The 17,239-nt window shown below is 37.8% G+C and overlaps 1 protein-coding gene across 2 annotated transcripts in view; it reads right to left on the bottom strand.

The window, feature by feature from the left end:
* Ca-beta (Calcium channel protein beta subunit) overlaps positions 1-17,239 on the bottom strand; it is a 326,360-nt gene that overhangs the window by 260,359 nt on the left and 48,762 nt on the right. For both annotated transcript variants that reach the window (XM_017609750.1, XM_017609751.1), the window contains exons 2-4: positions 6,052-6,168; positions 5,778-5,999; positions 5,617-5,722 (exon numbers count right to left, since the gene is read on the bottom strand). In XM_017609750.1, coding sequence (XP_017465239.1) covers positions 5,617-5,722; positions 5,778-5,999; positions 6,052-6,168 — 445 coding nt within the window. The remainder of the gene's footprint in view (positions 1-5,616; positions 5,723-5,777; positions 6,000-6,051; positions 6,169-17,239) is intronic.

The raw sequence follows: 17,239 nt of genomic DNA, 5'->3' as shown, positions 1-17,239 counted from the left end.
GCCTATAGTCAAAAGATGTAAAGAACAGTATTAATACTGCTGGCGTGCATTTAGGTCGCTGGTTCCAAATATTCTAATCTTTGTTTAATATTAGCTATAGTTTACGAATTTTTGCAAATATAGGAACAGTTTCGGTAGCTCTAATAAAAAAGCCATTATTTTCCATCATCGTAGAAAAATTTGGTTTATGCAATTGTGTATGGAAACACTGAACAGGCACAACTTCTAAAAACACTAATTAGTTTACTTATGTTTATGCATACTATGTAAAAATTGCAAATATAGAAAAAATTAAAAAAAAGTTGTTCAAATTTTTTTTTTATTTTAAAATAATCTGTTTATAAGCTGAACGATTTTCATCATATTATTATCATAAATCAGTGACAGTAAGTCTCGCATTCAATCTGTGAATTACTACGTACCGATCGAGTAACATTTACCAAAGTTATATCGAAAGACTTAAGTGGATCTCCAGTTTTTTCTAACTAAATTTCTCTTCACTTGTATAAATAACTTTTAAATGAAAGAACCGGATTACAGAAAAGTGTGCCAGGGAGAGACTTTTTTCGTTGAAGCTGAATGCGAAGCAATATCGTCCAATTGGAGAGTGCTCAAAAGGATTTCCCAAGATATGTTAAAGACTATTGCATTTACCTACAGTAACTTTTTCACATAATAGAATTACCTTAAATATTTATGGATATCTAAACACTTATTGCTGGTCGCCTACTTTCATATAACGGCAAATTTAGAAACCGCGAAAAATGTGCTTCTTCGGTGACTAATGAAACCATTCCACACCAATTTTCAAGACAGTATAAATAGACTTAAAATGAGCGTTTCTCACCCTAATTGTATTATGTTAATGTTTGTAAATACTTATATGCTTGAGACTACTATTAACTTATCACACGATTCCTAATCTTTGACAATACATGTCTGACTTCATTCACCACGATCTTGAAAACTGACCGAATCGGCGTGACCACACTCATGGCCCTCTTAATATTAAATAAACATCCGAAGACATTAAAACGTTTGAAATAAATCGCGTCTCTCTTTTTTGCATTTTTCACTTGGTGGCTGAAGTAATGAAGAATTGAAAATTCATAAGGGAAAATTATAGTTTTTGTAAGTTTCATCTTAATATCTTAAAAACTTGTAGAGATATTGAAAAATGATAAATGAACGTGAGGTACTAAATTTAATAACCCTTAATTTGATATATCGTCCTGTTTATAACAATTGACGCATTCCATAGATATTACAAGCCAAAGTTTCCTTTTCAAAATTCATACACTTTGATTGAATTGCGCGGGCGAAAGATAAGTTTTAAATTAATCTTTCGTGACCAATAACAATTGGCTTAGATATAAGACATCATATAATTACTATTACAATACGGTCAAATGCATTTTATTTTCCCCCATACAAAATCGACCCAGCCTAATATATATATTTCTACATATGTACAAATTTATGCAACTGAGCTCATCTTGGAACTGTATTGACCTCATATTTACCTAATAGATTTAGTTGTATATACATACATGTGTACATACCTACGCACATATGTAATTATATCCAACTGCCAAGGGATCAGTTTTTTTGTTACTGGTGTACTCGCACATAAATAAAGGTACATAAATATATAATATATAATATATAATATATAAAATATAATATATAATATATAATATATAATATATAATATATAATATATAATATATAATATATAATATATATATATGTACCTTTATTTATGTGCGAGTACACCAGTAACAAAAAAACTGATCCCTTGGCAGTTGGATATAATTGGAATTCAACTTAGTTCTCGTTTGATTTTGTTGTTTTTTTTTTACTATTCTCAGTTCTCAATTTCGTTAAAGTTACATATGTAGAGATCTGACCTAACACTGATGGACGAATATATTATAGGTGGCAACATTAATACTTTTTAGCCTCGAACCGAAACCAACTTCATATCGATATAGATACAAAATACCGACGCGATCGATTGAATTCTTGAAATGTAATACTTTGATTATACTTTTATTAAATAAACGGAAAACCGATTTGAGGACGCAGTTACCCCTTTTCGAGTGGCACTGCTCACCGTGAAGGCACGACCGTTTTGGCGTGGGAATCTCCACAGATGAGACTAAATTTTATACGGTTGTGGTCGAAATAGACTCGGCAGTACTGGCAAACGCCAGTGACATAATTTCTTCGCCACCTGCTACATGCAAATAAGAAGCCTTGGAGTAGAGGCTGAGTAGCGAATTTGGTGAGTCAAACGAAAAGCGACTGAAAAGTTTGTTCGGAGGTTGAGAGTTGGGCGACAAAAAACCGACAACCTTATTCAAAGAAATGAGGGATCTTGCCAACCATCGCTTGGACAAAGAAATTTTAAAATCTTTATGGCTGTGACGTTTACCAATCCATGCACAAAAAAATTTTAGCGACCCCCACCCCGACAAAAAGGACTTGGCGATGAAAGCCGGCAACATAATCGAAATGCCGACAATAGGTAGCAATACTAACGAAGTTAGACAATAACTGATAATGCATTTGAAGCCATCCCACCGAAAATTATGTCAAAAAGCTGCAACTAACTTTAGAGTAGTCTTTATTTTGACTATAACTACGGACCCCTGTTTCCCAAATCCGTCGCTAAGAATGGGAAAATACTGACGACATGTTAATAAGTTTCTGCCTGTAGTTCAGAATGTACGTCGTCTTTCCCCTGAAAAGATGAAAATCGCTAAGAAAGAGTTCGAGTATTTGTTGAAGCGCGAAATTTGTCAGCACTCGAAGAGCCAATGGTGTAGTCCGTTGCACATGGTGCAGAAATCTAACGGCTCCTGGCGCACATGCGGCGATTACCGACGATTAAATGCAAAGACAATTCCAGACCGTTATCCCGTGCGTCACATTCAGGACTTTTGAATCGACCTATATGGTAAAACAATTTTTTATGTAGTCAATTATAGGAAAGCGTACCATCAGATTCCGGTGTATGCAACTGATGTCCCAAAGACTGATATACTAACACCTGTCGGGCTTTTTGAGTTTAAGTATATGACGTTTGGCCTAAGGAACGCCGCTCAAACGTTTTAACGATTTATCGACGAATCCGTCAAGGGACTACCGTCTGTTTTCCCATATCTTGACGACGTACTCATAGCATCCGCGTCAGAGGCAGAGCAGGTCGAGCACCTGGAACAACTCTTTAGACGTTATCGTGAGAGAGATTTAGTTATCAACGAAGAAAAATGCCAACTAGGCCAGAGATTAGAAGATGAACTATACTTAAAACAATAACCATTAAATAAGAAAAATGCAGTAATTTTAAAAACGTCGCGTCCCTATTTTATACATCGTTATACATGTGTATATTTGAATTTGATCTCAACAAAAAGGCATTTTATTTTTTATATGGAGATTTATCATATTTTTGTAATATTTGTATCCTTTGGCATTAAAACAATTTAACAATTTGAACCGAACTGAAACCGCGGTTCAGGAATACTCACGAAGCGGTTCTTGAACCGGTATAAGCTTTTTCGAAGTTGTTCAAACCACTGAACCGAACCGCCCCGTTTTAGGAGTAGTTTGCAGCCCTGGTAATAACTCGACTCCAGCCCCACCTGGTGGCTCCTTTTTGTAAATGTATTGTCCTTACCATTATCCCGAACATGAGAAAATCGCATCATAAATACGAGTTTTTAGTAATAACTCGACTCATTAGTCACTTGGCGGGTATATTTTTTCACGACAATATTTACGATACCAGAAGTATCTCAAAATTTCAATTTTGTGGGTAAATGCAATCAAAGTTTGATCAATTCATACAGTTGGTATACAAAAAGACAGTTGAAAATACCCATATCTTTTCGATGTTTGGGAAGTTTAGATATCTGTTGGGCTGAACATGTTCTACTTATCAAGCTTATTAATTGTATGATGAAATCGCGAAAAACTTAATTTTGAGCTACATCTCTATATTATTAAACGTGCGACATGTTTCGAATATAAGCCGAATAGGATGATGCATACCATTTTTAGTAATAACTCGATTCCAGCTCCACCTGGAGTGTCAAATTGTGAACTGAAACTATCCAGAGACCCCCTCAAACACACACAATGCCTCATTTTCAAATAGCCCCACTTCTCTCCATGAGTTTGATATTGCTTTCATATATCTCCTTCCTTGGGCAAAGTCACACACAACTAAAAAAAGTCGACTTAAATCGGACAATCCGTTCTCGAGTCATGGGGTCATACGTTTAGTTTTATATATATAGATATCAATTTTTAAATAGTTGGCAACCCTCTTCAAAATTATTACTTCTGGTTAAGAGTACATTTAATTTAATTAGTTTAGGTATTTAACTTTCATTCCCTTAATCCGTTGTAATATTTTAGTCAGTATATATTAAATCCCAAAAATTTTAGCGGGTGGCAACCCTATCAAACAGTTTTTATTTTTACCTCAAGCAGTGCAGCTTTCCTTCAAAATGGTGTTTTTGATGAAGTATTATGGAAGATATGGCGCTTTATTGACCGGATACAGTGCTTTCAGCTTTTTGAAACCCCATTTTTTAAATAAATAATTAAATTTGAACAACGTGACTATATTTCGCATGTACGTGAGTTTCTCTCCTTCAAAATGAGATACCATTCATAAAATTTGATAAAATATTAAAGGAGATGTCATTTGGTAACAGAAAAATACCTTTTAGAAATAAGTATATAGATAGATAGAATTGCCGCTGAGCAAAAACACATGAGTAAAAAAGGCGAGTGAAGCACCGTAGTCGTGATAGAAGTGAAACTTCTTAGAAGAACACATGTGTGCAACGCAGAGAATGAGACGAATACAGTTGCTTATTGTATCTGATGTTGGTACCAAGTTGCTACGTCTTTATTAATTTTCACAATTGATCTTTTTTCTTTAATTTTTAATATTTTTTTTTGATACGAAGTATATGATCATTCTTCGTCGCTTTATTCCGTATTCGAAAAATTATAGTATGTTTCAATGGAATTGAATGCAATGTTAAATATTTGAATAAATCAATTAGATTTAGATAGCGTTTTTAGCAATTTCTTTGAGAAAAGAAATTAGATTTTTGTTTGGATTTTCGTTGATTTTAAATTCGGTATCCCAAAATAATTGATATCAAATAAAATATCTCTTTGAGGTAAAATTTCCAGGGCAGTTAAAAAAATGCGTATAATTTTCGTCACGAAATTGATATCATAAATTTTGTGTTTCTAGTTCAGCTTTCATCACTCGAAAATTTTGCCTCAAAGAGGTATTTTATTTGATAAAAATTGACTGCAATTAAAATTCATATACGTATGTAGGTATGTAAATAATAATTACAATATTCCATAATTTGTGGAGATCCCTATTATTTGGGGTCTTCACATTTCTTTTTTCGTCAAATCAAAATTCATATATGTATGTATGTATGCATGTAATATTATACAAATTTACTACAATTCAAATTCGTATACTTATGTATGTAAATAATAATTTAAAAATTCTATAATTTATGGAGGCCTTAAAAGCCTATGATTTGAGGTCTTCACACAAGTTCCACTTACCAGGTGTAGGTGGAGTACTACCACGTGTTGGTTCCGCCTGGTTTGAGCCTAAGTTGCTTGTAGAGGAACCCTTAGTACCGTATAGTCTGGACGGTCTCGTCTGATTCTTGTTTTTAAATAAAGTTCTTAGTTCCCGATCTATTTGAGATATACTAACTTACCTGTAAGCGAATGTGTTCTAACTTAACTGGACTCGGTATGAACCCAACATCGCAACCTTCTTTAACCAGTCTACCAATCCACCAATTATTGTCGTATTTTTCTTTGATATGAAGATACTCTCTTATATCAAAAGACACTGCGCTACCCTGGACAGGTGAATCATCATCAAGAGTAGCATCATAAGCAACATTTGTCCGGACTGCAAAAGCTACGGGTTTTCCCTGCATTTTTCAAACATGTAATAAAAGTAAAAGTACTCTAAGCACAACGAACCCTCGCTTTTTCCAACTGATTTAAAGCGTGCCGCTCCTTTTCTCGCCGAAGCGTTTCCTTTTCATCGTCAAGCGACAGATCGGATGAGGGTTGCGAATAGTTAGAATCAGCAGAGCTCTAAAAATAAAAAAAAGGTCGATTGTATAAAATTATTATGTAACTTTTGTTCTATGAATACATTTGGGTTTGTTGGCGTAAGATCTCCACAAGAGCTAAAAATAAGGAAATTCAAAAAATAAATAGTTATTAGAATTTTTGTGAATTTAGACTCTGGTGAGGATAGCAATGGGAGGCAGAACGCCATTAACTTGTAAAAATCACCGACCAAAAATATGATTTAGGCTGTTATCATACTTTTGGTCGGTGATTTTTACAAGTTAATGGCGTTCTGCCTCCCATTGCTACCCTCACCAGAGTCTTCACAAAAATTCTAATAACTATTTATTATTTGAATTTCCTTATGATATTTAGGCGGCACGACTGCCGGTTCTACGTACCGGAATGACTCGGGTTTTACCCGACCAAGAGCTGTTGTTTCGGCGATCTAACCCCGCTTAGGTCGACGAAATCCCTCAAAAGTTGTACGTCCATAGGGCTACTTCTTCTTCGCGTACTTCTGCTCAGGGCTGGCACTGAGTCAAACCCTGGGCCAGAAACATATACTTTCTGCGTGTGCCAGATACGATTACACCACAACTCCACCTCCGTCAGATGCAATACATTCAATGGGAGGAGCCACCTCCGAGTTTGTTCAGGCCTCACGTCTCACAGGCAATGGACCACTGCGTACGTGGCCCTTGCTGCACCAATCGTGGCCACGGCACAACAGAGTCCGCCTGAGCAACGCAACACAAACACAACCGCACCACAACACAATACAGTAGACAATACCACAGACACAACAGACCACACCACAGATGCCACTGCACCACCACCTACACGCCACCGCCAACAACTCCTAGTTCCTCCGACAATCTGCACGGTTTGCCAGTCCAGGATATTCCGTAATGTGACAGCAGTCAAGTGCAACACCTGCCTTGGCTGGTGTAACTTTAGGGCATGCTCAAGACTGCGCACCACGCGAGATTGGCCGAGGGACTATGAGGGCCCATGCTGTGCTGCTCGGTCGCAACCCCCAGCTGCGACGCCGACCACTAACCCCACAACAGCGGCTGCAAGCACAGCATGTGGCGGTACGGCGACACACATCACTAAAACCCCACATTCCAATAAGTCTCCCTAGGTACACGAAGATTTTACAATTCAACTGTAACAGACTTCAGAACAAGATCGAGGAGATAACGGTCTTCATGGGTCGGCACGGAATATTAATAGCTGCGGTCCAAGAGACGAAGCTGCACGGCAATTCAACACTGTTGACTTGCGCCGGATACAACATGCACCATCGAGATCGCGAGCGAGATAATGGTGCAGGCCTAGCGTTCATCACGCACCACACCGTGCAGTATCGTCTTATCGAAGCAGACATCGACCGCAGTGATACCATCCTTGAATTTCAGGGAATTGCTATCCGGACAGGCGATGTCGAGCTCGAAATATTTAATATATACATACCCCCTGCCACCAGCTACCCGGCAGGATATCGCCCTGAAATAGGTGCGCTCTTCAGAGGTGAAAACCGTAAGGTAGTTGGTGACTTCGATGCGCACCACGATCTTCTCCATTCAAGCCTGTCAAACGATCGTAGGGGAACACAATTGGCTCAGCAGATAGACGATGCGACATTCTGCACAATGAACGACGACGCACCCACCAGGATTATGGGCAGCTGCTGCAGCTCACCAGACCTAACAATAGTCAGCGCTGGTCTGATAAACAGCGTATCATGGCGACCTATGCTGACTTTAGCATCAGACCATCTGCCCATAATCATCTCGACTGATAAACCAGCCGACTTTGCTTCCGCGGATCACCGGACCTATGTCAACTTTTCTAAAGCTGATTGGAAAGGCTTCGCGGATGTTACTGAAAGGGCCTTCACTGCGCTACCCATACCAACGGACGTTCACGTAAGTGAACGTAAGTTCCGCAGGGTTGTCACTGCTGCTGCAGCCCGCTCCATCCCAGCGGGATGCATATCGGACCCTCGTCCGTATTTTCCTGCAGAAGCGGCTGTCCTAGGCGATGAGCGCGACAACCTTCGTCAGGCCGATACCGGAAATCTCCGCATTAGGGATCTCAACTCGGCGATTCGGCAACTTGTAAGCGTACATAAGCGGAAGAAATGGGAAGAGCATCTAAAGACCTGCAACTTCGCCTCTGGTGTGATTAAGCTTTGGTCAACCGTGAGGACATTGTCCAACCCGACGAAGCGTGACGACAGAGTTGAAATAGACTTTGGTGAACACGCTTCATCGGACCCAGAGCGATGCCCGAGCTATTTTACCCGGAAGTTCATCCTGCATCCTCCGGTGAATAAAGCCAAACGTCAAGTGACCAGAAGGCTGCACAAACTGCCAAAACCAAGTGCGCCTCTTGTTTTCACCAGCGGTGAGGTAAGGGTAGCCATCGGGAAGGCGAAAGCCTCCAAAGCCATTGGACCAGACGGAAATGCATGCTGACGCTGAAAAATTTGGCCCCTACGGGAGTAGCGTACCTAACGGAGGTCCTCAACTTGTCAATGGCCACTCTCATGATCCCAGACATCTGGAAGATGGGGAGAGTGGTCCCACTGCTCAAACCGGGGAAACCAGCCAACAAAGGAGAGTCTTATCGTCCGATAACCCTCCTTTCCCCGGTAGCGAAGACACTAGAGACCTTGCTACTTCCGTATTTTACAAACCACCTGACCCCAGCGAAGCATCAGCATGGCTTCGGTAAACTGCACAGTACAACAACAGCACTTAACGCCATAAATACCCAGATAACTCGTGGCCTAAACCGAAAGCGCCCCTGTGAGAGAACCATTCTAGTAGCGCTGGACCTGTCTAAGGGGTTCGACATTGTCAGCCATTCAACGCTACTGAGTCAAATTTTCCCAAGTGGGCCCCTCCAAAGTGAGCTTTGGAATTCCATGTACCTTTCGATTGTTAATGATAGTTTATGTGATGAAAATGAATGTATCAAAGTAGTTTTGCGTAATATAAATTTTATTATTAGTTATAAGCAATTGAAATTTTCGAGCATTGTTTTTTATTTTGACAATATCTTTGTTAATACTTGACGGAAATAAGTAATCTTACATTCTACACGTTCGTGAAAGTTTAGCGCATCAAGTGCATCATAGACTTTATGAATTCAAATGTTTATTTATCAAAAAAAAATAAAAAATTTACAAAAAACCAAATTTTTACATGTTCTCATATGTTTACGAAAAAAATTAAAAAAGAGCATTGTTCAGATATTCATTATAAACATTTTAACGAAAGAAAATTTTTGCTAAGTATAAATGCGAAAATACGCCGAGCGTTTGTTTGTTGACATTCGAGCGCTCGTATTCGTGGGGGTGCCGCTCAGCGAGTCGGCTTAATTTCGAGACTCTTCTCAAAATCTGGATATTTGAAAACAGTTTTACACTTTGATTTGCTGAATATCACTTTTTGTGCAACGTGAGAAAATTTACACTCAATATTTTTATTTACAGGCTGATAGCAATGATGCTGCCGTGTTTGCTTTATCGTTTTTGTTTCAGCAAAACGTGGTTCCAATTTCTTTTAGTGTGTCTCATACTCGGCTTCCATGCAAAAATCGAAGTTGATTTTCTTAAAATATTCTCGTGCCCAATCAAAGAGTTCTCTAGTCGTTGTAATTCTTTCAGTGTTTTTTTTTTTCTGTAAACTAGCACGATATGCGCACCTTCTCACGGTCCCGCCTACACCATCGCACGCCCCTTTGCGAAAAAGTGCCACTCTGCCGGCATACCAAAATCGCTTTGATGATAACACAAATTGATAAAATTGTATTTCTTTTTATACTGGGACCCGGCGCCATCGGAAAAATTATAAATTTTCTTAACATCAAGTCGGCCGAATTTTTCTTTCAAAAATGCGATGAACTTAGTGTTATATAAATGAACTGCAGTAGCGTCGTGATTTGATTTTTCGGAAAAGACGATAAAATTAGCATGTTGCAAATCACCATTTTCTTTGAAGTACACAACGTAAACATGGAGAGTTGCTTGATCTTTGGACCAATATTGTGACCGTATAGCATTTTGGACCTGGAATGAGTAATTCTCCGAGAAATCAAGTGTAACGATGAATTCCCCAACTGCAATTGATTTTTTGAGTTCCTCGAGGTATCAAGCCTGAGATTTTGCCAGGAAATAATGTTTTGCGACCACAACAAGATCCTTAAAAAGATTACGCAAAAAACAGCAGTTTTTTCGGAAACAGTTACAATCTGGCATCTGCAAAATAAATACTTATATCTCTTACTTATATATCTTTGGAAAAAAAGGATCAAAAATTGTATATATACCGATCCGTAGTGAGCCATTGAGAAAATTCAATGCCTTTGATGTTTAAATCTTTCAAAATAGATGTCAATTCTTGAGCTAGATTTTGTGCCAGGGCATTTTTTACAATCCCCAAGAAGGCAATTAGCAGTAGCATTTTGGCAAACGATCTCGGTTATATATTCTCGACAACTTTTTTTGAAGTTTGAATTTTTTCGTGTTTATTCCAGTTCAAATCCAAAAAAATTTTGTTTCATGTTTTCATGAATTTTACATACGCAAATAAAGCATTGTTCACTCAAAATCGGAACGCATAAAATGGGTTATATCTTTTTAACAGGTTTTCAGAAAAAAATATTTAATATGTTTAAATAAAGAGAAAACATTCCGCTATAGATAGATATTAGCGAAAGTTTCATATTTTGCTTGGATAAACAAATAACAGACAATTTCTTTGATAATGATAACATTTTTCTGAACACCCGTTCTAGAGACTTGAGTAGTCAACTTGTTCCACTAAACTATCTTTAGTTTATGTTTTTTCATAGTTCGCGCATCTCTACTAATTTTGTTTTGAATAAATACCGTGTATTTTCAGACTTGACGTAAATAGGACATATTCGTAAATTGATGGTTCCAGAACTTTATTCATATCTTTGGCTTCAAACCGATTTAAAGTTACCTGTGAATAATTTGTTTTGATTAAAACCAACCAAAACTTTACTGAAGGTCTAAAGTAAATGATACAATGGCTTAACACTTTGTGCAAGTGCTCCTTCCAGCATATTTCTGGGATCATATCACCTATTGTGGAGTCTGATCGCGTGTTAATGAGACTGTTTCGATTCTCTCGTCATTTCATATCCCTTTGACAACTGTGTCAACTTTTCTAAATTTAGTTTTAAGAGGATATCACCCTGTTTCTTTTTGGCTTAAAACTTTTAACGTGGGAGTTGACCGAAGTCAAGTTTTAAACATGTTTTTTAGTCATCACTAAAAAAATACCACATTTGGTGTGAACATTGGGGTAAAGTAAACTGGTGAGGTTTTTGTTTTAAAATTAATTTCATCTAACAGAATTATATATATTATAACTCGATAAGGTTTAAGTCTTGCCATAGCTTCCATTCGCTGAACTGTGGATAATCGTTTTCCATTTCTCTCGCGCGATCTTCTTCTGATAAGCCGTTTTTTTTATAATTGAGGTAAAGAGCCTTATCCTTAAGCTGGTGCGAAATGATTTTTTTTTTATAATTACCTTACTCCGTTAGTTTAAGCAGAAGGAAGCCATTCATTGATTTTTTGAGGAAAATTTGAAGTTTTTGGTATATTTAATTTTAATTTAATTTTTGATCTCGAGAGTGTCGGATTTGCAACGAATTCATTCAACGTTATTTTTTGAGCAGCCACTTTCAACGCGAATAAAACTGTCAAATTAAAAGCCAGTACTATGAAATTTCAACTCATAATGGTAGATCTATTTTGTCTAACGATCTGCATTGCAACTTTTTAATCATTCAAACAATTGCCGTACAGGAATTGCTGGAACGCATACCGATTTTAAGTGAACAATGCTTTATTATGGGTTCCTTTTGGGCCAGCTACAATACATTGTGGTGGCCTCAAACTTTTGAATGCTGAAGCAGAAATTCGAATTTCTGGATATTTCGACAGAAATCTAGTATGTATTTCACTCAGATTTCCTAGCAATAAACGTTTCTGCAAAAAATTATTTTAGATGAACTTTTTATAAAAATTTATAAAAGTTTATTAAAATTCATTCATGTACGGAAATTCAAGAATAAATAACCAAAAGAAGATCTAATATTAAAAATTATTATATATATCACATTGAACACATGCGACTAACCGTCATTTGTTGACGTTTCACATCAATACTAACGGATTTGTATTGTTTGGGCCCTAGCATTACTCGACTAACATCATCCGTAAAAAAGTCTTTGACGAGTCCAACCACATCTGCGCTCATGGGTCTGCCTTTTTTTCACTGGGATGGGAACCGTAGCCTTCTTTGGAATACAGTTTTTTCGCAGAACTCACCATTCGTCAAGTAACTCCGAATGTTTTTGCAATCATCCTTATACTCCATTCTGCAGGTAAAGTCGTTAAGAGGAAAAGCTTTTCTGCGCGGGGAGACGCCTTTTTTAGAGCACTTTGTACATCATTAATCATCCTTTTGTTTTGAGGTAAACTGAGATAATCCTATTTAGACTTTTTATTAATTTGCTCAATCGACGTTTGGAGAAAGTTTTTCTCTGTTCCTGATAAGTTCAAGCCTGATGTGTTGGGAGAAATGAGAATCTGCACTACTTTTTCTGTTATTTTCCTTTTTTTCACAACATTATCTACACTTTCACATACATAATCTTCGTCTTTTTTCATGCCCGTTCTCTTCGACATCATCAAATTCTTCGAAATCTTCATACGTTTCACGTTTCGGCATTTCCTTTGTTATTTGAATTCGATTGAATTTATTGAAATCAATTTCATTTGTTTTGATATATATCTCCGTTCGACATTTACGGCAAACATGCAGTCCGATCAAACCACTTAATTTTGCATCACATTTACTTTTTAGTAACGTTAGTGTTTCCCGAAAATTAGCATGCCCTTTTTTCCCGAAAGGGTTACAAAATTTTGGAGGAGGCACCATGTTTTCGAATTAGAATACGATTGCGATTGCACACACTCGACAGTGAACTCAGAATGACGGTAAATATGCGATGATCTGAACTGCGGCAACGCGAGCACAGACATGTCACGACCTACCGCTGAGCAGCGAATTCGAGCGCTCGAATGTCAACAAACAAACGCTCGGCGTATTTTAGTATTTATACTTAGCAAAAATTTTCTTTCGTTAAAATGTTTATAAAGAATATCTGAACAATGCTTTTTTTTAATTTTTTCGTAAACATATGAGAACATGTAAAAATTTTCCTTTGGTTTTTTGTAAATTTTTTTTTTTTTTTTTAATAAACATTTGAATTCATAAAGTCTATGATGCCCTTGATGCGCTAATCCATCATACAATAATTTTTAGAAGGTAGTTTCACTTCAAAATTTTTGACATAAACCGTGTCTGTGACAAACACGCAATGTGGCCACTGTTATTTTAGATATTTTTTAACAGAACATGTAAAGATTTATATGTTTCATAACTGATCACTTAATTTTTAATATAAATATACGTATTTTGTACATACATTTTTGCCACTGCTAATCACATAAATAAAAATCATAAAAATGAAAATATAACAGCAATATTTCTTGTTTATAATGGATTAGATCCATCGCACACCACGGACCTTATCGGCCGCCAATTTAGATGTGCTCGCTAGTCTTTCCATTGCACTACAACTTATTGGTCAGAGCGATTAAGCTGGTGTAGTGTGCGCACCTCCATACATCTTCATGTACATATTTCAAGCGAGCCCTATCATTTAAATAGGCGGCCGATAAAGTCTGTGGTGTGCGGTGGCTCTTATTGCTGTGTCCTTACATCTATTCCGTGTGTTGCAATATCCATGAAAGCAGCAGTTAATTTTTTATGAAGAAAATTATTACAAAACATTCGAAAATTTCTCTATTGGATGTTTGGCTTTTCTTTGTTTTATTTTTCCAACGTCAAAAGCTGGATTTTTTTTTTTAAAAAAGTTGGTACAACAAAAAATACGAAACACGTTTTCTGTCAGATAGCTAACATGGCGGATAAGAAGAAGAAGTGAAACTACCTTCTAAAAATTATTTTATCATGCGCTAAACATTCACGAACGTGTAGAATGTAAGATTACTTATTTCCGTCAAGTTTTAACAAAGATATTGTCAAAATAAAAAACATTGCTCGAAAATTTCAATTGCTTATAACTAATAATAAAATTCATATATGTAATACTTCTATATTGGCAGTAAGCTAACTTCTCANGTTTTTGTCAATGTATTGTGTACTTGAGTGCCGTTTTTGTATATGTGTTGTGTACATGTTTATTTATAAACGTATGTGTTCCTTTTCTTTCGTACGTGTTTATTGATATATCTGTACTGTAGTGTTTTCGGACGGTACTAGCTCTTACTGCCAATATAGGAGTATTACATATATGATAAAATTAATATTTCGCAAAACTACTTTGAGACATTCATTTTCATCACATAAACTATCATTAACAATCGAACATGGAATTCCAAAACTCACTTTTGAGTGGTCCACTTGGGAAAATTTGACTCTACTAGAAGACATAGAGGCCTCCTCTCTCCCACAAGGACGCAAACGGTGGTCGGCGAATTATCTGAGTGGTCGTCACTCGTCGGTAACTTTTAGAGAGCAAAGGAGTAAACCGAGGAAAATAAAACAGGGGGTTCCACAGGGTGGTGTCCTTTCCCCATTACTGTTTAACTTTTATATTTCGAAGCTCCCTCAACCACCAGAGGGAGTCTCGATTGTCCCTTATGCCGAAAATTGCTCGATCATGGCGTCAGGGAATGGAATTGATGACTTGTGCGCGAAAGTAAACGGTTATCTCGCCGCACTTTTTACCACCTGGACGAAGGAGGTCAAACTCCAAATGGGAATTCACGTCGATGATACACCAATTCCGACAGTGAACAACCCGAAGATACTCGGAGTAACATTCGATAGTCTGCTGTCCTTCTCGGCGCATACAACCCCAATTGTCAACAAAGTACAAAGCCGCAACAAGGTTCTCAAGTCGCTAGCCGGCAGCACCTGGGGCAAAGACAAAGAAACGTTGCTGGCAACATACAAGGCAATTGGCCGGCCGGTTCTGAACTACGCTGCGCCAGTGTGGTCACCAGGGACCAGTAGGACGCAGTGGATGAAGCTGCAGACTTGCCAGAACACGGCACTTAGGACAGCGACAGGATGCCTCCTGATGTCGCCGCACCACCACCTGCACGAGGAGGCCCACATGCTCCCAGTTAAGAAGCATAACTTAATGCTCTGCAGGCAGTTCCTGTTTGGGAGCCACAGATGTGGCCATCCAAACAGGCAACTCCTTGCAGAAAAGCCTTCGCCCAGGCACGTCAGGAGGCATCTATACGAACTGACGGACGAAGTCCAGAGGACCCGACAGCCTATCGACCGGCCTTAAACGGCATTCACAGAGAGGCAGTCTCGAGTTATGTAGACTCCCGACCTGTGAATGCCGTTCTGGGCACACAACCACCAGACGTGGACGAGACAGAACTTCGTCTGCCTCCGGATACTCTGACCACAATACCCCAACTAAGCTCCGGTTACTGCAGCAGGTTGAACTCATACCTGAGCAGATTAAGCAAAGATATTCGAAATGAATGGCCGGCATGCGGAGAGTGGCCCCATGACTCACAGCATCTCTTCGCATGCCCTCTAAACCCCACCACGCTAACGCCCCTGTCCCTGTGGACAGACCCCGTCGAGGCTGCACGCTTGCTAGGGCTGCCGTTAGTGGAGCTTGACGACAACGACTGAGGGACTCACCGATCTGGGCGGGGTTGTTGTAGCCGCTACAACAACAACAACAACATGATTTAGGGTGTGTGCAAGTACGTCTAAATTGCTACCTAAATAGAGAACAATCCCAAATCACTGGAAAATGTCGGTAATGCAGTGAATGGGAACAATTTAGGGCCGGTTACTCAATGTCTGCTTAACACTAATCTCCGGTAAAACATCGTTATCGACGTTACCGACTCCATGTTATATGCATGGAGCCGAACACGTCGATAATGGTGTTTAAACGGAGATTAGTGTTAACCAGACATTGAGTAACCGGCCCTTAGACTTTTTTCGAGCACACTTTTCAACCTAAATTGAACAGTGAAATATAAAAGGGCGCGCAATTAAAGAAACAATGATTTGTTTGGAAGTTTTATCTAATTTTTATCATTTCTATGGCACAAAAAGAAAATATTCAGAAAAATTTCAGTAGAAATATCTTTGGTTGGAAAAGTAAGGATTAGGGCCCGATGAGCTAGAAAAAAAAATTAAAGTGGGCGAGGCTCGCCCTTTATGCTTGATTTTGATGAGATGAGTTTTGTTTGCTGTAAATTAAAAGGGGCGGTGCAAGGGGGTGGTAAAAGAAGAATTTTCAATATTTCCAAAAGCTTATTTTTCGAAAATTATTGAACCGATTTTCAAAACGTGGATATGGCTGGAAAGGTAATTGACATATATATATAAATAATATATACATATTTCGAGAAAAAGGAAATTATGTCCTTTTTCAAATCAAAATGTATATATGTTCTTAAAAAAATACGTAATCAATTATAAGATACGTATATCAGAACAAAACAATATTTAAAAAATTGTGAAAATTTGGAGAAATCTATCTTTTAATATAGTTAATAACGTATTTTTTAAGAAAAACATACATTTTTATTAAGAAATGGCTATAATTTCGCTTTCATAGTTTTCTCGAAATATGTGTACATTATATATCTGCGGTCATAAGCAATAATCGCCTAAGTCGAAAATCCTGAATTCGAGAAAAAAAGGTTTAAAGATTTGAATTGCACTGTTAACTTTATGGGGTAACCAAAATATTTTCATCTATAACTTTTTAAATAGCCTAGGTAACTAGATGGGAGTTTCACATACACATGGAATAGTAGTTGCAGAAAATGATAGCACATATAGCTCAATTCTTTCCTAAGTTGACTTAGGCGGTTATTGCTTATGACCACAGGTATTTGAATTTCCTTTCCAACCATATCATTTTGAAAGTCGGATCAATATTTCCACTTTTACCACCC

The sequence above is a fragment of the Rhagoletis zephyria genome, unplaced genomic scaffold (assembly GCF_001687245.7).
Source record: "Rhagoletis zephyria isolate East Lansing unplaced genomic scaffold, Rhagoletis_zephyria_1.1 Rzeph_scaffold_00252, whole genome shotgun sequence".
Classification (NCBI taxonomy): Eukaryota; Metazoa; Arthropoda; class Insecta; order Diptera; family Tephritidae; genus Rhagoletis; species Rhagoletis zephyria.
This window is presented reverse-complemented; position numbering and strand designations above follow the sequence as displayed.